Source organism: Staurois parvus, unplaced genomic scaffold (assembly GCF_062004578.1).
Source record: "Staurois parvus isolate SC_StPar_1 unplaced genomic scaffold, SC_StPar_1.0 ptg000021l, whole genome shotgun sequence".
NCBI classification, from domain to species: domain Eukaryota; kingdom Metazoa; phylum Chordata; class Amphibia; order Anura; family Ranidae; genus Staurois; species Staurois parvus.
This window is the reverse complement of record NW_028317817.1, coordinates 12,767,482-12,786,817: the sequence shown is the minus strand read 5'-3', so window position 1 is coordinate 12,786,817 and position 19,336 is coordinate 12,767,482. Positions and strand designations below refer to the sequence as shown.

The 19,336-nt window shown below is 44.7% G+C and overlaps 1 protein-coding gene across 1 annotated transcript; it reads left to right on the top strand.

Moving 5' to 3' along the window:
* The first annotated feature begins 598 nt into the window (after positions 1-598).
* Positions 599-12,496, top strand: RPL15 (ribosomal protein L15). Its single transcript, XM_089690973.1, has 4 exons — positions 599-738; positions 4,335-4,517; positions 5,859-5,995; positions 12,138-12,496. The coding sequence occupies exons 2-4, from the start codon at positions 4,346-4,348 to the stop codon at positions 12,441-12,443; spliced, it is 615 nt and encodes a 204-aa protein (XP_089547099.1). The 5' UTR covers positions 599-738; positions 4,335-4,345; the 3' UTR covers positions 12,444-12,496.
* The last annotated feature ends 6,840 nt before the right edge of the window (positions 12,497-19,336 follow it).

Genomic DNA, 19,336 nt, shown 5'->3' with positions numbered 1-19,336 from the left:
GGGAGAGGGCAGTCAGGTGGAGAACCCAACTAGCTCCTCAGCCGGGACTGTTTGACGGTGGCAGCTTCTGGATCCCCTTGCACAGGGAATACCCTCAGTGTAAAGGGGCGAAGAGGAGGTTTCACGTGGGGTCTGAGGAGGTACACCATTGAGCTGGAATCCTCTCAGACAGGAGACAGATTTCTCTTTCTTGTCCATAGACTTGTACGTAGTTGTTCAGGAGATTGTCCTTGCAGTTCACAGTTCCTTGGGCATCCCATGCATCCCTCAATCCCGTCCAAGTTCAATACACCTGTATAATACTGGTTACTGTCTGCAGTGAGCAAGTGTGCAGGAAGAAAATGAATGCTGCCTGGCTGTGCAGAACTATAGAGGGACCCAAAACTCAGCGACTCCTAAGGGGGTAGCACTACACCTATCACAGGGGGTTTTTATATGATTTCTATTAATGGGAAGCTTATTGTTTCTGCAGTTCCACGTCCTGGACGGAATATCTGCCTATGATCTGCGGCTCGTTGCGGCTTACAGCTGTCTATAGGGGGCGGTACACAACACCGGAGCTCCCGGTTACTAACATAAACTCTTCCTCACAGCCCCAATCCCACCGACACACGTCTTCCTCCCGCACTACATTTCCCAAAAGCCTCTCTTCTTAAGCCGGAAGTGCCCTCTGCGCCCGGCTCATCATAAGGCATTCTGGGTAGCGCGTTCCTTCCTTTCCGGCTGCCGAGCCATCAGGTAATGGAGGCTTCCTGTGTGGGGTAAAATGAGGGTTTCTAATCCGTGTCCATCCTCCTTTCTCCTCCGGAGCTCCGGCCATGTCGGTGGATGAATGTGTTCCATGCCCCGGACGCTGCCTGCTGGGGGATTACTGCCCGGAACTCGGGGCTTGTACATGCCGCCCACTGCAGGCCTCGGGCCGGCTCCTGGCATGTCAGTGTGGAAGGCCTGCCTGTGTGTCAGTGGGGGGCTTCTACACCGCACCTCTCTGGGGGCCCGGAAGAGAGCTCAGTGTCTGTGGTACTGTGATATGGGGGAGACAGCCGGCTGGACTGATGTTCCTTACGGCCCAGTGCGTGTATAGGAGAGGCCGGATCCCCATACTGAGCGGTCTGTAGTGGACTGATGAGCGGTCTGTAGGACTGTAGAGGACTGATGAGCGGTATATAGGACTGTAGTGGACTGATGAGCGGTATATAGGACTGTAGTGGACTGATGAGCGGTATATAGGACTGTAGTGGACTGATGAGCGGTATATAGGACTGTAGTGGACTGATGAGCGGTATATAGGACTGTAGTGGACTGATGAGCGGTATATAGGACTGTAGTGGACTGATGAGCGGTATATAGGACTGTAGTGGACTGATGAGCGGTATATAGGACTGTAGTGGACTGATGAGCGGTATATAGGACTGTAGTGGACTGATGAGCGGTATATAGGACTGTAGTGGACTGATGAGCGGTATATAGGACTGTAGTGGACTGATGAGTGGTCTGTAGTGGACTGATGAGCGGTCTGTAGTGGACTGATGAGCGGTCTGTAGTGGACTGATGAGCGGTCTGTAGTGGACTGATGAGCGGTCTGTAGTGGACTGATGAGCGGTCTGTAGTGGACTGATGAGCGGTCTGTAGTGGACTGATGAGCGGTCTGTAGTGGACTGATGAGCGGTCTGTAGTGGACTGATGAGCGGTCTGTAGTGGACTGATGAGCGGTCTGTAGTGGACTGATGAGCGGTCTGTAGTGGACTGATGAGCGGTCTGTAGTGGACTGATGAGCGGTGTGTAGGGCTGTAGTGGACTGATGAGCGGTGTGTAGGGCTGTAGTGGACTGATGAGCGGTGTGTAGGGCTGTAGTGGACTGATGAGCGGTGTGTAGGGCTGTAGTGGACTGATGAGCGGTGTGTAGGGCTGTAGTGGACTGATGAGCGGTGTGTAGGGCTGTAGAGGACTGATGAGCGGTGTGTAGGGCTGTAGAGGACTGATGAGCGGTGTGTAGGGCTGTAGAGGACTGATGAGCGGTGTGTAGGGCTGTAGAGGACTGATGAGCGGTGTGTAGGACTGTAGTGGACTGATGAGCGGTGTGTAGGACCGATGAACAGTATGTAGGACCGTGTAGGACCGATGAGCGGTGTGTAGGACCGATGAGCAGTATGTAGGACCGTAGTGGACTGATGAGCGGTGTGTAGGACCGTAGTGGACTGATGAGCGGTGGGTAGGACCGTAGTGGACTGATGAGCGGTGGGTAGGACCGTAGTGGACTGATGAGCGGTGACGAGAATGTTAGGATTCGTACTGTATGTGTGTGGTGTGTACACTGCAGTCCTGATCGGATTCTATTCTCCAAGCAGTCATGTATCTACATACAGAATAGACAACTTGCTGAGATGTCCTGTCAGCCAGGCACCTTGTGCTTCCACACTGGGGTTTATTCATTAAAGCTGGTGGACTCAGAATCAGGTGCACCTGTCCATAGTAGCCAATCAGCTTCTAATCTCAATATGTTAATTTAAGCTCTACCAATAAAACCTGTAATCTGATTGGCTTCTCTGCAGGCGTGTACAAGATTCTGAGTGACCCAGCTTTAGTGAATAGACCCGTATTTATACTTTTTAGGATATTTGCACATGGGCTGTCTATCCTCCGGGCCCCAATTCTGGACGCACAGGTGCAGCATCCAGGCCCACAGCTTGACCAAGTCTGAGGGTCAGTTCACACCAGAACCTAGAAACCTGCATTCTGTGCACATGTTCCACACCATGTTAAAAACACACTGCACTTGATCTGCAGCAAGTGTCAGTGCAATGCTATAGACTCCTTAAATGCAGTGCATCTGCCTACATGGGACAGAAGTACCGTGCGATCCGGTTGCTCTGCATTCTGTAAAATAGTGCATGTGCCTCTTTCTGTGATCCAGTGCAGTTCCAGCCTATTCAAATGAATCAATTGACATCTCACTGCACCCGGGTCACATGAGATGCACACAAAACAGCACAGCACATTTTTGTGTGATGGTGTAAACCAGCCCATAAAGTCTGCAATATCTTGGGGCTAGACTGAGTGGTACCTGTCTTTAGGGCCCAGTGAGTTCAGGAAAGAATGTCCAGAACGCAGGTATTGTGTGTTCCCAAGCATTCATCCCTGAGCACATAGGGCACTAAAGTGAGTACCACTTGGTCCCAGATTCAGCCGCAGTGTATTTTGGCCTGTAATAAACCGCTGGAGGCAGTGGGGCTGGATGCTGCTCCTGGGTGCAATGAAGTGTTAGGAATTGGAGGCACAGGGGTTAGACACCCGGCCTTAGGAAGTACCATCATGTACACCCACAGCCTACCCCAGACCTGATTATAGACCACCATCATACGGCCTTTACTTCTATGCAGTGATCAGCTCATATACAGTTGCTTCTCCATGTTGGCATGCAGACCAGGCTGTAATAGTACAGCGACCATTTAATGTCAAATCACCACACAGAGCAAGCATTTAAACAGGAACCAAAAAAATGTTCTTCATGTCCCTCAAATTCACTGCTCATCTTGTGCTGTAGTAACATACCTACAAGCCCAGTAGATCCAGTATTGTCCTCTATCACCCCCAGTGTCCTGCTCTAGGTCCTGTCTCACACCCACCATCTACTGGCTACCCCTCCTGGTTCCTGTAGCTGGCACCCCATTGATGCTGCACCAGATCTCACACATTCGCATACAGAGATCTAATGCTGTCTATTCCGCCTATGAATGGAGGATAGTAATGTCTCCTGGGATACTGATGTCACATGGGATTTATGGATTGGTGGACGTGTTCACTCTTTAAGTGAAGGAATTTGTTTTAAGAAAGGCTGACATCAAAGGGATTTGTCCAAGTTTCAATCATGGCCTTTTTTTGGGTAGCTTGGTCTACATATAAATGTGAACATACAAATGTCCATGAAAAAAGTGACATGACGTGTACGAATCACAAGCCACCATCGGAATACATCCCTGTCGTGGTCCTTATGCTGTTGTGTAGGGGTTTCTAAATGTGTTGATGTAGCTTTAAGCCATTTGTTTCTTATTTTGTAACTCCTACACACTTATTCTTTTAAAAGGTAAATACAATACTATATGTTGGCTTTGGAACAAAGCCTAGTCCACTTTTGAACCTGTGCTCAGTTATGTCTCATTTTATTATCAGCTGTCAATGAAAAATTAAGATAAAAATGTTAGCGTGTCAGTTAGTAAAAGTTTTGTATATGTAATGTTTGTTAAATTTACTACTTTATTGTAAATTTTCATACCTTGGATATGCTTTTTTTTGTACTGTAACTCTTGACTGATGTCAGTGTTAATCTTTTCCAGTGTAAGCCAGCATGGGTGCCTACAAGTACATGCAAGAGCTATGGAGGAAGAAGCAGTCGGATGTTATGCGATTTCTCCTGCGTGTCCGCTGCTGGCAGTATCGCCAACTGTCTTCTCTCCATCGTGCACCACGTCCCACTCGCCCAGACAAAGCTCGTAGACTAGGCTACAAGGCCAAGCAAGGTGTGTTTTGCTCAAATAAGTTATCTTCAGGATGCCAATTGTAGTTTAGAAGTGTACAAGAAGGGGCTGAGATTAATATGGGTCCATGGCTTAGACTGTTGTTGTTAGGGATACATCGAAATTTCGGCCACCAAAACATATCGGCCGAAAATAGCTTTATAGGCATTTTGCCGATGGGAAAAATTTAGCCGATACAGGGGACTATGTACTGCAGAGGGGAGGTGGCGGCAAAGAAAGGGAGGAGAGGAGCAGTTTATACAGTGACTGGCTGTCACTATGTCAGTGTCGGTTTTAAATGCAGTTGCTGGGTCTGTTTTTTTTTTTTTTTTTCTTCACTATAGCTCAGAGAATCAGCTGTCTTTCCCAAGGTAAAAGAAACTGTTTCTTTTTAGTTTCTTTCTAGAGCTAAAAGAAACTGTTTCATTCTCTGAGCTATGGTGAAGAAAAAAAAAAAAAGCCGGCAATTGCATTTAAAAACCGGTACTGACATATAGTGACAGCCAGTGAGGGAGCCTCTCTGTATACACTGCTACCTCACTGTATGCACTGCTCCTCTCCTGCCCCTTCCTTGCACACATTGCCCCCCTACAAAGATGGCCTGTCACAAAATTGGAGCCTCCCCACCCCCTCATACACAGACATTTCGGTTTGGTTTTCGGTCACATGCATTCGGAATTTTCTGTTTCGGTTTCAGCACCCACTAGTTAGTAGCACTTCCAGGTGACAGCTCCTCAGGTTTGCATCAGTAAACGTAAGCAGATAAACAGGTGCTTTGTATTACAAAAAGTTGGTGTGTAGACTCCTTAAATCCATAAGGGGAATTATTTCCACTTTGGAGTGTGCTCTAGGGGTGGGATAAAAGCAACCCTGTTAGGAAACTTTAAATTTGTCTTAAAATCCCTAAAAAAAAAAAAAAAAAGTCCTTATCTCCCACTGCAAACTGTGACATCTTCCTTTTTGAAGTCCTTTCAGACACTGATTCCTGGGAGGTGTTGAACTTTGTCTGCTGCTGCACTTATTGGTTCCTTTTGCTGTCCTCTACATCACTGCTGTTTCCTATTTTCTAATCAGACTTTTCACAGAAAGTTCTCTTAAACAGAAGTGTTTGTCAGTGCAGGCAGCAGGAGAGAATATACTCTTTTCTACGGAGAGCTTTTAGGCCAGATATTTTCTCAACCAGGTTTTTTCAGTGTAACTACACTTTTTAATAGTACAGCATGGTTTAGAATGGTGATGTACAAGCAATCTGCTACATGGATTGCATTTGGCTTCCTGAATATCAGATGTAGCATCTTGGCGAAGGACTGGTCTTCTTACTTTTAATTTTCTCCTCCACAACAGGGTATGTCATCTACCGTGTCAGAGTTCGCCGTGGTGGACGTAAGCGCCCCGTGCCCAAGGGTGCAACCTATGGTAAACCTGTGCACCATGGTGTTAACCAGATCAAGTTTGCTCGCAGCCTGCAGTCTGTTGCTGAGGTATGGTGGTACTTACTTTTTTCAGAACTTAAAATCTGCGGTGTTCCACTGTTAATGGACTACTCCACTGATGTTTTTTTACATTTCTCATCCTTTGGATATACTTTTACATTGTTTTGGGTCATACTTGGTAGCACTGCTATAGCATGCTCTGTGTACTATTGTAATCCTGGTAACTTGGACCTTAATATACAGTTAACCCCTTCCCACCACTGCCTGCTGGCTCTTAAGTGGATGGAAATGCCAGGTAGTGGAGGCAGGCATATTCTGATCATGCGACTGCTGTGACAGCCAAAAGCTCCCAATCGCAAGTATGCGTCAGGAGCTTTCCATAACACTTCAGTTAGTGTTCTAGGAATACACAGGGAGCGTGCTTTCAGCACAGTGAACTGTTCACCTATAGCTACATATATGCAAGTGTTTGGCGTTTAACCTGCCGACAGGCTGCATATGTGTGTGGCCAGCGGGAAGAGGTTAAAGACAAATCTGTTACATCTATGGAAATCCTCTCCTTTTCCGCAATTAGGATAGCTAAGAGTTGAATGGAGACTGTTGAGGATCTGTTGTCTTCTGATCTAATAACGTCAGTGGATTGACAGATGTCTGATTCAGAAGTGTAGTTTGTTTTTTTTTCTGTCTCTAGGACTGCAATGTATTTGCTGTTGTAATTTTACATGTTGCAATCTGCAATCCAAAACATCCTGAACCTGGCCATTTCTGTCCTGTGTTTATGTGCCACATTGTGTTTTAGAATGGCCATTGTTTGCCAAGTACTGTGTGCATGTGGCATTGGAATATACCATGTTTCCCTGAATTTAAGACACTGTCTTTTTTATTTTTTTTTGGCTCAAAAAAACACATTAGGTCTTATTTTCGGGGTAGGTCTTATTTCTTAAATGTCCAGGTGTGGACAGGGGGTGCAGAGGTGAGCTGCAGGCAGTTGTGGATGAGGGTTACTATGGAGAGGGCCGGTTAATAGTTGTGAACTGCAGTCAGGTGTTGCAGGGGTGACTTGACAGGTGAGTTTCAGACAGGGTGCAGATATGAGCCACAGACAGGGTGAAGGGGTGAGTTGCAGACGGGGAATGCAGAGAGCTGTGGGCTGGGGGTGCAAAGGTGGGTTGCAACTCAGCTCACCTCCCTCACCCTCCCAGCCGCAGCTCACCTATGCACCCTGTCTGCAACTCACCAGACTCCATTTACCTCTGCAACACCTGATTGCAGCTCACCTTTGCACATCCTCCCCCTCCCCATCCCCCTCCACTGCCCTCATATGGTTAGCTAGCTCTGCAAAACACAGCTGTCAGCAGCCGGCCCCTCTTTATAGTAACTCCCGTTTTGTTTCCTATCTTCCCACACAGTGCACCAAGCGCACTTACCGCTCCGCCTCTTCCCCACTTGCCGGTGATCACCCCCGGGGCATCGGCTTCCATGCATTAGGCTGCAGGAGGAGATGCCCCACCCCTAAACACACTGCATACTGCACCCGTATATATCTGTTCCTTCCCTGTCCCACAGTGAGTACAGAGGTAGGGAGGTTCTGTGGGAGCGGATGGTGCTGTCACTTCAGCATTGCTTCTGTGTTTATAAGAGACAGTAGATATGGGTGTGCGCAAGGCCAGTGCCGGAGGTGGCGGAATGGCGTTCCAGCTGAAAAAAAACCCTGATCACAACTAGGTCTTATCTTCGGGGTAGTTCTTATACTTTAGCAATTCCCAAAAATAGCACTACGTCTTATTTTAGGGGAAACAGGGTAGCATGCTATAGAATGCAAACACTCCTACCCTGGACAAACCATGGCCTTAATTTCTCTGTGTTATGCATTTTTTGTTGTCATTTAATAGACAGGTGATGAGTGCAATTTTTTAAACTTTTTAATGCCTCTGCTGCAATTTTATAAATCTCGCATATGATTTGTGTTGTGAGGGGCTGTGTCTGTGGTGATTGGTCATTGCTGGCCTGTATGTGAAGGTGCTTTATCGGAGTCCCTTTGTGCTTCTTTACTTAGCAAGTCACCTGATCCAAAACAAGTAATTATATATTGGGGTCCTAACATTAAGGCTCCATTCACACCTAAGAGTTGCAGCTTGAAGTGCGAAACTTAACAAAAACAAAATCTGTTCTCTATGGTGCCTGTTCACACCTGATCATGAGATAAAATGTAAATGGGGACAATGGGGAACAGTTGATTTTCAGATTTAGAGTTTTTGTGGCTTTGAGCTACAAAATGCTAAAGTATGAATGTAGTCTAATATAATCCTAGGAAATTGACCTAAGTAGTGAACGAAGGATGACTGCCTTGCAACATATATGTTCAAAAACAAGCCAGCACTGGTAATGTTTTTATTTTCTAGCTGGTTCAGTTTTAACTTTGTCAAGTAGCAGATTCCTTTTTATTAAATGTGCAGTAAGTATTCAACATAGAAGGTTGATAGGACTGTCTTTGTTTAGTTTCTCTATCATTGAAGTTGACAGTTCTTTGCATCAGATTTCCTGTATTAACTATGAATGTGTTTATTTAAAGCTCTTGATTAAACATGCAGATGGCCTAGATTAGAGGCCTAATTTTACTTGTACAGCAGTCAAAACTGGAACACCAAACCTTTAAGTGTGTAAATGTCACGTTGAAATGGCACTCCATTGTTTTCCTAGCACAATAAGCAATAACAAAATAAAAGCTGTTTGTGTTTGAGACCCCCTGATCAGACTTTGACAGTGTGGTGCTTCAAAATGCCTTAACCGCCTCCCGACCGCCCTGTAACTACTGCTGGAGGGCTGCGCAAAATTACGTGTATATTTACATTTTGTATTTCCAGGTAGGGGGCGTGTGCACCCTACCTTTGCCACCATTGGCAGCTTCAGCTGTTTGATCACTGGGTCCCGGCTGGTGATTCCACACTGGCACCCGGCCATCACCGAGTATCACAGGGTTTTTTTTTGTTTGTAGTTCAAAAAATAACCGCACAGGCGATCAAATACCACCAAAAAGCTCCATTTGTGGGGAAAAAAGACATAAAGTTCATTTGGGTGTAGGTTTACATAGCTGCGAAATTTTAAACTTCAAGTAACACAGCACTGTATCACAAAAAATGGTCTGGTCAGGAAGGGGGTTAAATCCTTTGGATGGCAAGTGGTTAACCCCTTGGCACCTGCGCCTCCTGGCCCTTTAAGGGTTTCAGGAGGCGTGGCGGAGTTTAGGGTCATGTGACGGCAGTCACATGATCGGCAAAGGTCCCGATCAAAAGAGGAGATCAGGAACTTTCCGTGTGTACCAGACGTGTGCTTGGAGCATGCAGGGCGCATGCTCTCAGCACATATTTTTTTTTTTTAATAGAACGCAAATGTGCGGCCGCTCGGCGTCTAGGCCCAGACGCCAGGAGGTTGCACATTTGCATTCGGCCAGCGTGAAGAGGTTAAACAAATTAGAAAGCCCAACTGCATGATTTCCTCACAGTGCAGAATAGTTCATTGTGTGTTGTGCATTACAATTTGGGTACAATTTCCTAAGGGCTCGTTTACACTTCCTTACATATGCTCCCACTGGGTGCGCTGTATATGTAGTAGGGATGCATCGAAATTTCGGCCACCGAAACATAGCTGAAAATATCTCTATCTGCATCCTGCCGATAGGAAAAATTTGGCCGATACAGGGGACAGTGTGTACTGCAGATGTGAGGCGGAGGGTGGGGATGACAGGAGAGGAGCAGTGGATACAGTGACTGGCTGTCACTATATGTCAGTGCCAGTTTTTAAATGCAATTGCCAGGTTTTTGTTTTTTTCCCCCCTTCACTATAACTCAGAGAATCTGCTGTCCCTTTCCCTGAGCTAAAAGGAACCCTTTCTTTGTTTCTTTTAGCTCCAGAAAGACTAAAGTTTCCTTTTAGCTCCCAGGAAAGTGACGACTATGGTGATGGGGAAAAAAAAGCCGGCAATTGCTTTTAAAAACCGACACTGACATATAGTGACAGCCAGTGAGGGAGCTTTTCTGTATCCACTGCTCCTCTCCTGAGGACCTGTCACTTATATGCTATCACATAGGGGACTATTGGTCCCCTATGTGATGGCAATAAAATCATAAGTTTTAAAAAAAAAAAAATATATATACATTAAAGTAGAAAAAAATACAAAAAACATTGGAGCCTCCCCACCCCCACATACGCAGACATTTCGGTTTTGGTTCGGTTTTCAGCCACATGCATTCTGAATTTTCGCTATCAGTTTGGGCACCAGAATCTTAATTTTGGTGCACCACTAATGTGTATCCTCGGCGCTGTGTGTTGGCAGCAAAACATGACCTTCCAGTCTCTTCTCCAGGAACAAAATAGTCGGGCTGAGCAGAGCTCGACCAATCATATGCAGCTTTGTATTCGATCAGTGAATACAAAGATTCCTCTGGCTAAGTGGGAGATAACCTGACCTGGTTCTGTTCCATGTGAGGTGGGAAGGTCTTGCCTTGCTGCCAGAACACAGCGCTCTACCATATGTAGCTGAGGCCTCTCACAAGTTTATACAATGCCCAGTGGGTACACATGTTAGTATATGAAACTTGACCCAAACAATTTTTCCCCAGATCATCTTCCAGGGCAGCTTACTTGAGAAATGATTGTTTGTGTTTCCTGTTGAAGGCACAGCCAAAGGATAAAAGGCCAACTAACAAGACCAACTAAACCAGGGTGTCAAACTGGCGGCCCTCCAACTGTTGCCAAAGTACAAGTCCCATGAGGCATTGCAAGACTGACAGTTACAAGCATGACTCCCAAAGGCAGAGGCATGAGGGACTTGTAGTTTTGCAACAGCTGGAGGGCCACCAGTTTGACACCCCTGAACTAAACCAATTAAAATTGACCAGGCAATAGCTCACAGTAATTGTAACCTTGAGTTTGTTTTTTGGGGTTTTTTTTTGGAAGATATTATTGCAGTTGGGTTTATTTTGCTCAGTTTTTCTCCAGTGAGGGGAGCAATTGAAAGTGCTTACTCTATTCCAAGGTAAAGGCTAACTTCAGCTGAAATTGAGCCGTCCATACGTGGATTGAAATCTGAACCGACTGAATTTTTATCCATGTATGGGCACTGTGGGGTTTTTATTTTTGTTTTCTCCTCAATCAGAGCTGCTGGCTATAGCCTGCAACATTGATCAGAGTGTTCTGCTAGAGGGGAATTCATCCTGCTGTCAGAATACAATGACTCAGCGGAGAAGATTCCCCCATCCACCTCAAGTGCGTGAATGGGGGAATTTGGTCCGTGTGGGTTTTTTAAATAAAAAAAAAAACTGATTCATCTGTGCCCTGCTTTAGGCTGGCTATACATTATACAATTTTTTTGTTCAATTTATTTAAGATTTACCTTCAACTATGTAGTCCAAGGACCTGTCTGCACACAAATTAGAAGTTTCGATATGGTACCTCCTGGGTTTTGGTAAATGGAAAATTGAGTATTGTTTGGTCAGCCTTCGTTCTGGATGGTCCCTGTCCACATCACCTACTTTTTCCTCCACATTTCTGTTCCAATGACATGGTTTGTTTCTGGGAAGGTGCCTCAGCAAGGAAGCACAGCAGTAGAAACCTGACCACACCCTTGTAGTGGGGCTTTCCCTACAATGCAAGCATTGGATGTTTTTCTGTCTAGGGGGACAATAAAAAGGGGGACCTCACAGTAGGGGAAATTGGATTTAACCTGGTCTTCAGGTTTGAAGTGTCCATTTTGGTGCAAGCAAGTATAAGAAAACACCTTCGCTGTTCTGTTTACGGAGTGTGCGCTTGGCCATTTTTTTTATTTGATCTTAATTTACTAGGGGCTAAGTTGGTTTTTTAATGTGTGTGCACGTTTGAAAGTAACTGAAGGGTTAGATGGTAATAAAGGACCCAATTTGGGGTCTAATTTGAGGATATGCCAGTGTTTGCGGATAATGCTTGAAATGGCTCTAAACTTATTGAATCCAGTAATAAATCTAACTGAATTAAGATCACATAAAAAAACCCCAAACCTTTTTGAAAGCAGCAGCCCAAAGTCATGTGTTATGAACAGTAACTTATCAAGTATTGTAGCTTGCTCTTTTATTAAAATTACAAAGTAGCTTAAATATGTTTGCATTTCTCCTCTTAACCTGGTAAATATAAACCACATTCTAAATTCTCTTTTCAGGAGCGTGCCGGCCGTCACTGTGGAGGACTGAGAGTTCTTGGCTCCTACTGGGTGGGCGAAGACTCCACTTATAAGTTCTTTGAGATCATCCTCATTGACCCTTTCCACAAGGCCATCAGACGCAATCCAGACACCCAATGGATCACAAAAGCTGTGCACAAACACAGGGAGATGCGTGGGCTGACATCCGCTGGCAAGAAGAGTCGTGGTCTTGGCAAAGGTCACAAGTTCCATCTTACCATTGGTGGCTCTCGTCGTGCTGCCTGGAGAAGACGCAACACTCTTCAGCTCCACCGTTATCGCTAGTTGGGATTGTACTTGTAAATTTGACATTAAAATAAAGTTGTTTTTGGACAACATCTTTGTTTTGGTAATGTTTGGTGGTCAAAGCATTTTTGCTAATATCAGTCTAGAAACTAAACTACAAAGGCAGGACTTTTTTTTTCCCCCCTTAATGCATTCCCTACCTTAAGGTAAAAATAAATCCCACCAGTTGTATCACCTTTTCACCCTTCACCATACTTGCCTCTTTGATCCAGCCTTGTGCCCTTCTGCAGCAGCACTCTCCTCACAGGACACCGATGCAATGATGTAGTGTGGGACCCAAGAAGATGAGCTTCAGGGCTGCATTTTGCAATACCAGTGCACGGAGTAGGAAAGTGTAATGTTGGGTCATACCAGGGCTGCTAATAAATGCCCTTTACAATATAGAAAGACGTTTTCATTTTTATTTTTTTTATGGTGGCCCACCTCTGTGCTTGCTCCTGAACCCTGCTGTTTGCATCTGTACAACATACATTGGGATTTGGCCCTGCTCCCTTGTCACTGGCTTTGACAGCAGGAGCCAATGGCCTTGCAAAGCCTGTGAGAACAGGAAGCGAGGGGGGAGGTGAGCTGCAGATGTGCACAGTGCTAGGACAAATGAAGGCTCAGGTAAGTATAAGGGGGGGTAGGCAGGTACATTATGCACCTTTAGTGTTGGGTTGCAGGTCTTTTTATGCTGGCACTCTGCACTGTAGGTTAATTATCTGCATGAGATTTACTAGTGTATGAATCCAGATGCTGCCTTCTGACCCAACTCCAAAATGTAATGTCCCTATTAAATAGTTTGTGCCAAGGTGGCCTTGCAAGAACAAGTGTGCTTGGTGGATGTGCTGTATTAACTGTAGTCTCAGCTGTGTTCCAGCAATAGGATATGAAGTTCCTGTCCCACTGTGGAACAATATTGAGTTGGGCTGTGTGCTGCTTAGCCATTCACAGGAGGCTTTGTATTGAATGCATACAAGGCTCCTTCTGATCGGCTGGGGCAAAAGGAGACATCTGCCCACCTTAGCCAATCAGAGGAAGCCGCCAATTAATACACAGCTTCATGTGAATGGCTGAGCAGCGCTCAGCCTGACTTGGATTTTGTTCTGGGAGTGGGATGGGAAGTTCTTTTCCCGCGGCTAGAACACAATGCAGCTGAAGCTACATACAGTTAATACAACATGCCCAGCAAACGCACCTTTTCAGTAAATGGTTTGGGCCTAGCTATTTAAAGTGGTAATAAACCCAAAATTAAACATTTGATATATTACCAATTCTTAAATGTGAAAGCTGCGTTTGTTTTGGGTTTATTTTTTTTCTAGGTGATACAGCTGGTAATTGCTTGTTTTTCGACAGACCAAGTTCTGCAAATTTAGCAGTGTTGAGACAAACCATTTGCCACTGACGGGTGTTTACAAATGATCAGCCTTCATGTAAAACCTTTATCCCATAAGAAACTGTGAGGCCTTGTTTACACTTCCTTTAAAATGGAGCATTTGACATGCTTTTTAGAAAGTGCTCTGCATATGCCAATCAAAACACTCTCAAAATAAAATGGCTGCCTTACATTCCTGTTGACACTTTAATTGCCTGTGCTTGGAAAATTGTACACCATGTTGCTTTCTTAGTGCTTCAAAGTATCTCTAAAGTCTCCATAGAAGTCTTATTGCTTCCAACAAGCAAACTGGAAAGCTGTCAGCAGTCACTTCTGGTTCATGTGTATACATTCTGGGAGTGTTTGGTACATATGTCACATCTGGTGTGGAGCAGGAGGAAGGCAAGAGGGGTCTGGACTGGAGAGGTGCAGCTAGTAGACAGCACGTATGGTGCACAATGTATGAATTTTAGTGGAAGGTGAGTGGGGATCAGAGAGGACTGATTTGGCAGGGGATCGGCAGACCGCAGCAGGTGAACCTAAGAGATACCACCTGCCTGGAGTTTGCATGTTCTGCCTGTGTGGGTTTCCTCCAGGTACTCCGGTTTCCTCCCACACGCCAAAGACATGCTGGTAGGTGAATTGGCTCCTGTCTAAATTGGCCCTAGTATGTGTATCTGAATGCAAGTTAGGGACCTAAGATTGTACGCCCCTTGAGGGTTAGGGACTGATATGAATGTATAATATATCAGTAAAGTGCTGCGCAAATTGACAGCGCTATATAAGTACCGGAAATAAAAAAAAATCACATTTGATGAGGAAGAGGACTGAGCTGTGGAGAATCGGCAGTGTTGGGAGACGAGTCTGAAATACTAGAAGTGGTGTGCAGCGTGGGAGCAATATAGCGGGAGGTGAGTGGAGACTGGTGACAGGAGGATCAGCAAAGCTGGGGCTTAACTATGGAGCAGGGGATCAACAAAGCTTGGGAGTACGATTGAGTTAAAAATCTGCTGAATGAGGGTACTAATTAGCTGGCTATCTGCTGAATGAGGGTATTGCTGAGCTTGGAAACCTTTTAAAACAGAGGAAAATCAACACATGGCAATTGCCAAGCTTCTACAAAAAAAAAAAAGCCATGTTGAAGCATTAGCTGCTTTTAAGGTGTGTTAAGCACCCTTGGAAGGTTTTACCCCCTTCATGACCAGAGCATTTTTTTAAATGGGTTTTTTTTTTCCTATTCAGCACTGTGCTACTTTAACTGGCAATTTCTCAATCATGCAACACTGGACCCAATTGAAATTTATATATTTTTTCACATAAATAGAGCTTTCTTCTGGTAGAAATTTGATTGCCACTGGGTATTTTTTTATACAAATAAAACCTTTTAAAGAGGAAAAAAACTTTTTTACAAAAAATATCCAAAAAGGAAAAAAAAATTCTTCATAAATTTAGGCCAAAATGTATTGTGCTGCATGTCTGTAAAGTAATTATAGACTTGTTAGTTTAAAGCAGAATTCCACCTAAAATAAATAAAAGTAAGCGGCTATAAAAACTAGCTGCTGCCTTTTAAAATACAGCCACTTACCTGTCCCTTGGTCCAGCAGTCTCTTCATCGCTGCTGGTTTTACCAGCCATCTTCTCTCCCTGATGCCAGCATCTTCATCTTCAGTGTGGGCACCCAGCTGTGACAGCTTGCGCATTCACAGCCGGGTGCCCACTGCACATGTGTGAGAAGCGCTGCGCTTTGTGAATGGCCCCCTAGTCTTCTGGGACCTGTCACGTGTACCAGAAGACTACAGGAAGGACAACTTCTGCTTCCGAATGCCTAGGCGATCATAGCGGAAGTGGGAGCGAGTACCTGTTATATTTGGGTACCCGCTCCCCATAGGTGCAAATCCTTAATGGGAAGTGGGGGACAAAGCCTTAACTTCCCCTTTTGTGTGGAGCTCCGCTTCAACTTCTACAGTTGGGAAGATACTGTAGAGTTTAATAAAAGACCACATACAGTAGATGAGATCTTGCTGGGATAAAACATGGATTCATGAAAGACAGAAGTTGTCAAACAAATATGATTTGTTTTTTATGAGGAGGTAAGCAAAACCTTGGTTAGAGAGGTGGCGGTGGATGTGGTATACTTGGATTTTGCAAAAGTGTTGGACACAGTTCCCCACACATGACTAATGTGTAAGGTAACGTCTACAGGCTTGGAAAAATCCATATGTCAAGGGATAGAAAACTGTCTAAAAGATCGTATTCAGAAAATAGTGGTTAATGATTCAGACACCAAGCTGTGCAGTGGAATAACATCCTTACAGGATGTCTCCAATTTGCAAGCCGACCTCAATGCACTGTAATTGGGCAACTATGTGGCAAATGAGGTTTAATGTTGATAAATGAAAAGTTATGCACTTGGGGGGCTAAGAATATGCATGCATCATACATACTAAGCGGAGTACAACTGGGGGAATCAATGGTGAAGGATCTGGGGGTTTTGGTAGATCAAGCTTAATAATGGTGTGCAATGCCAAGGGCACTAGTTCACATTGGGGAACTGGAGAAAGTACAGAGAAGGGCAACCAAACTGATAAGAGGCATGGAGGAGCTCAGCTAGGATAGATTAGAGGAACTGAATGTATTCTCTTTTGAAAAGAGCAGATTAAGGGGGGGGGGGATATGATCAACATGTATAATCACATCAGTGGTTCATATAGTGAACTCAGTGTAGAGTTATTCACCCTGAGGCCATCACAGAGGACACTCTACGTCTGGAGGGAAAGATATTTAATCTCCAAATACGGACAGGTTTCTTCACAGTAAGAGATGTGGAATAGACTCCCTCAAGAGTTGGTTCTGGCCAGATCAGTAGATTGCTTTAAAAAAAAAAAAAAAGGCCTGGAATCTTTCCTAGATACACAGAATATAACTAGATGCTAACATTTATAGGAAAATTTGATCCAGGGAATATCCAATTGCCTCTTGGGGGATCAGGAAGGAATTATTTCCACTGCAGGATCATGCTTTGCTGGGTTTTTATTGCCTTCCTCTGAATCAATGGAAGGCATAGGATTATAACTTGCAGTGCACAGTATATTTACCTTAAGTGTGGATTCACACATGTGCGGTGTGAATTGAAGCTCGTTTTTCACAGCTAATTGACAAAGCAGTTGTTCAGTGGTTTAGATCGGGTCAGGTTTACAGCAGGATCAGGAGAGAAAACCAGCCTGAAATCTTGTTCACAAACTTATGACGTGAGATTCAGAAGTGGGTCCCATAGAAATCAATGGGCCTGTAATCCTCACCTGAACCGGACTGCACTGCTCAGAAATCAGACAGGATTCTTTCAATCCACACTGCCAGTGAACTGGATGTATGTGAACACGCACCATGGGAAGAAATGTTATTTCATATGTCATGCAGTTGAAATCACATCCAATCTGCATATATGTGAACTGACTCTTATTAAATAAACCACATTGTCTGCAAAACTGCAGCGTTAGCAAGATCAGGTGTGATCTCTGCTAACACTAGCAGTTAATTGTTCTTTCTAACATGCAAGCAGTCCCTGATTGTTAGCCAGGATCTCTTTTTTCACCATAGTCGCCACTAGGCACCTGTAAAGTTAGTGTGCAAAATGTCCAAAAAAAGGTAAACTAGCATGATAGATGAGCCGAAGCAGAGGTCTAGCTGTCAAAATATGAACCTGTAGAAAGCAGTGGCACCCTGACAGCTATCTCAGGCAGTGTTGAAGAGGTCCCTGCTTAAATCAGGCATACCTGACCCCATGTTGCTGAAGTGCTAGAAATACATAATTATGCTCAAATGCAGCAAGGTGCAAGTATTAGTGCTGCACTTTTTGGCAAACACCAGCAGCATAGTACATCCTGGTCTTTTAGACACCAGCATTACAGTATTTTATAGTGAAGCAGCGAGCACCAGCAGTGCAGTACAAGATGGTGAGGTGGTAACCAGAGCCGCCAAGAATTCAAGCACAGGCCCATAAAGCCCATAGTAGCCTTCCAGAGGCATTTACAAACCCTAATTGGCTGCCCCTAGATTCCTGTTATCTCCCCATTCACAGCCCAGGCTGGGGTTCAGGTGGAAACACTGAACTTAACAACACCCCTTGACTTTTTTTTAAGCTGTTTTTTTTACCCAAGACCTCTATAATTTAACTGTGGACCAAAGTAATGTTTATGCCCAACAGTACATCACTACCCAAATTCATACCTTGCCAGGCAATTCGGGTGGAAACCTATCACTGTTTCTGAATTTAAAACTTTTTTGGGCCTAACCCTTAACATTGGCATTACAAAAAAGAATGAATTATGGTCATATTGGTCCACAGACCTGATTCATTATATGCACATGTTCTCTGCTTCAATGGCAAGGCAGAGATATGAGACAATAATGCATTTTATGCATTTCAGTGACCATACCCTCTGTCGTCCCAGAGTGACCCTGACTATGATCAGCTCCACAAAATTTGGCCCTCATAAATTACCTGTCCCAGAAATGTGCAGATGTGTATACACCCCAACAAAACATCTGCATAGATGAGACCCTTGTACATTTCACTGGCAGACTTGCAATCAAGCAAAATCTCCTCAGCAAGCTGCTCTCAGAATACATATGCCAGTGGCCACAGGCTATACATACAGCTTTAGAATTTATGAGGCAAAAGACACTCAAGTGGAGCCCCCGGATGCTAAGATCACACGGGAAGCAGTGGTAGGATAGTGTGGGACTTGTCAACCTTGTTTAATATGGGGTACTATTTGTGCGTGGACAACTTTTTTGCAAGCATGCCACTTTTTTTAAATCTATTCATTGAAAAATGTGGCTTCTGTGGCACCATGTGTCCTAATCACAGGGGCTTTTCCCAACAGCTCATAATACCGCACTTCAAAAGGGGGGAGAAACCTGCTTGTGGAATGAACTATTCACAGTAAAATGGAAGGACAAGCATGATGTATTCATCCTGTCTCCCATTCACAGACACAACAGTCCAAATTCACACAGCATCTGGTGTAGTTGAATATCTCTCTGTGCCCACAACTATAATCTAAATATCGGAGGTGTAGACTTCTACAACCAAATGAGGAAGCTGTATTTAGTCCACAGAGCTAGACACGGGTACAAACAAGTGTCTATATATTTATTTATAGCTACTGGAAGAACTGGATCCTTCCTTAAATTTAAGGAAGCGATCATCTCAGCTCTTTTGTATCCAGAAGGAGCTGTGGCTAAAAGCCCAAATCCAGGTGCAGTTAGCCAGCTGCATGAGAGGCATTTTCCATTTTGTATGTCCTCCCACCTAACCAAACACAAAAGTCACCCCAAAAAAGATGTCTGTGATAAATGCAGAATAATAATGTGTCCCTTGGTTTTGTCTGTCCTGTCCTGGCCAAAGTGGCTTCCTCCTTCCTTCCTCCCTTTCTTTTTTCCTCCCCTCCTTCTCTTCCCTCCCTCCCTCCCTCCCTTCCTTCCTTTCTTTCTTTCCTTCCTTCCTACATTCCAT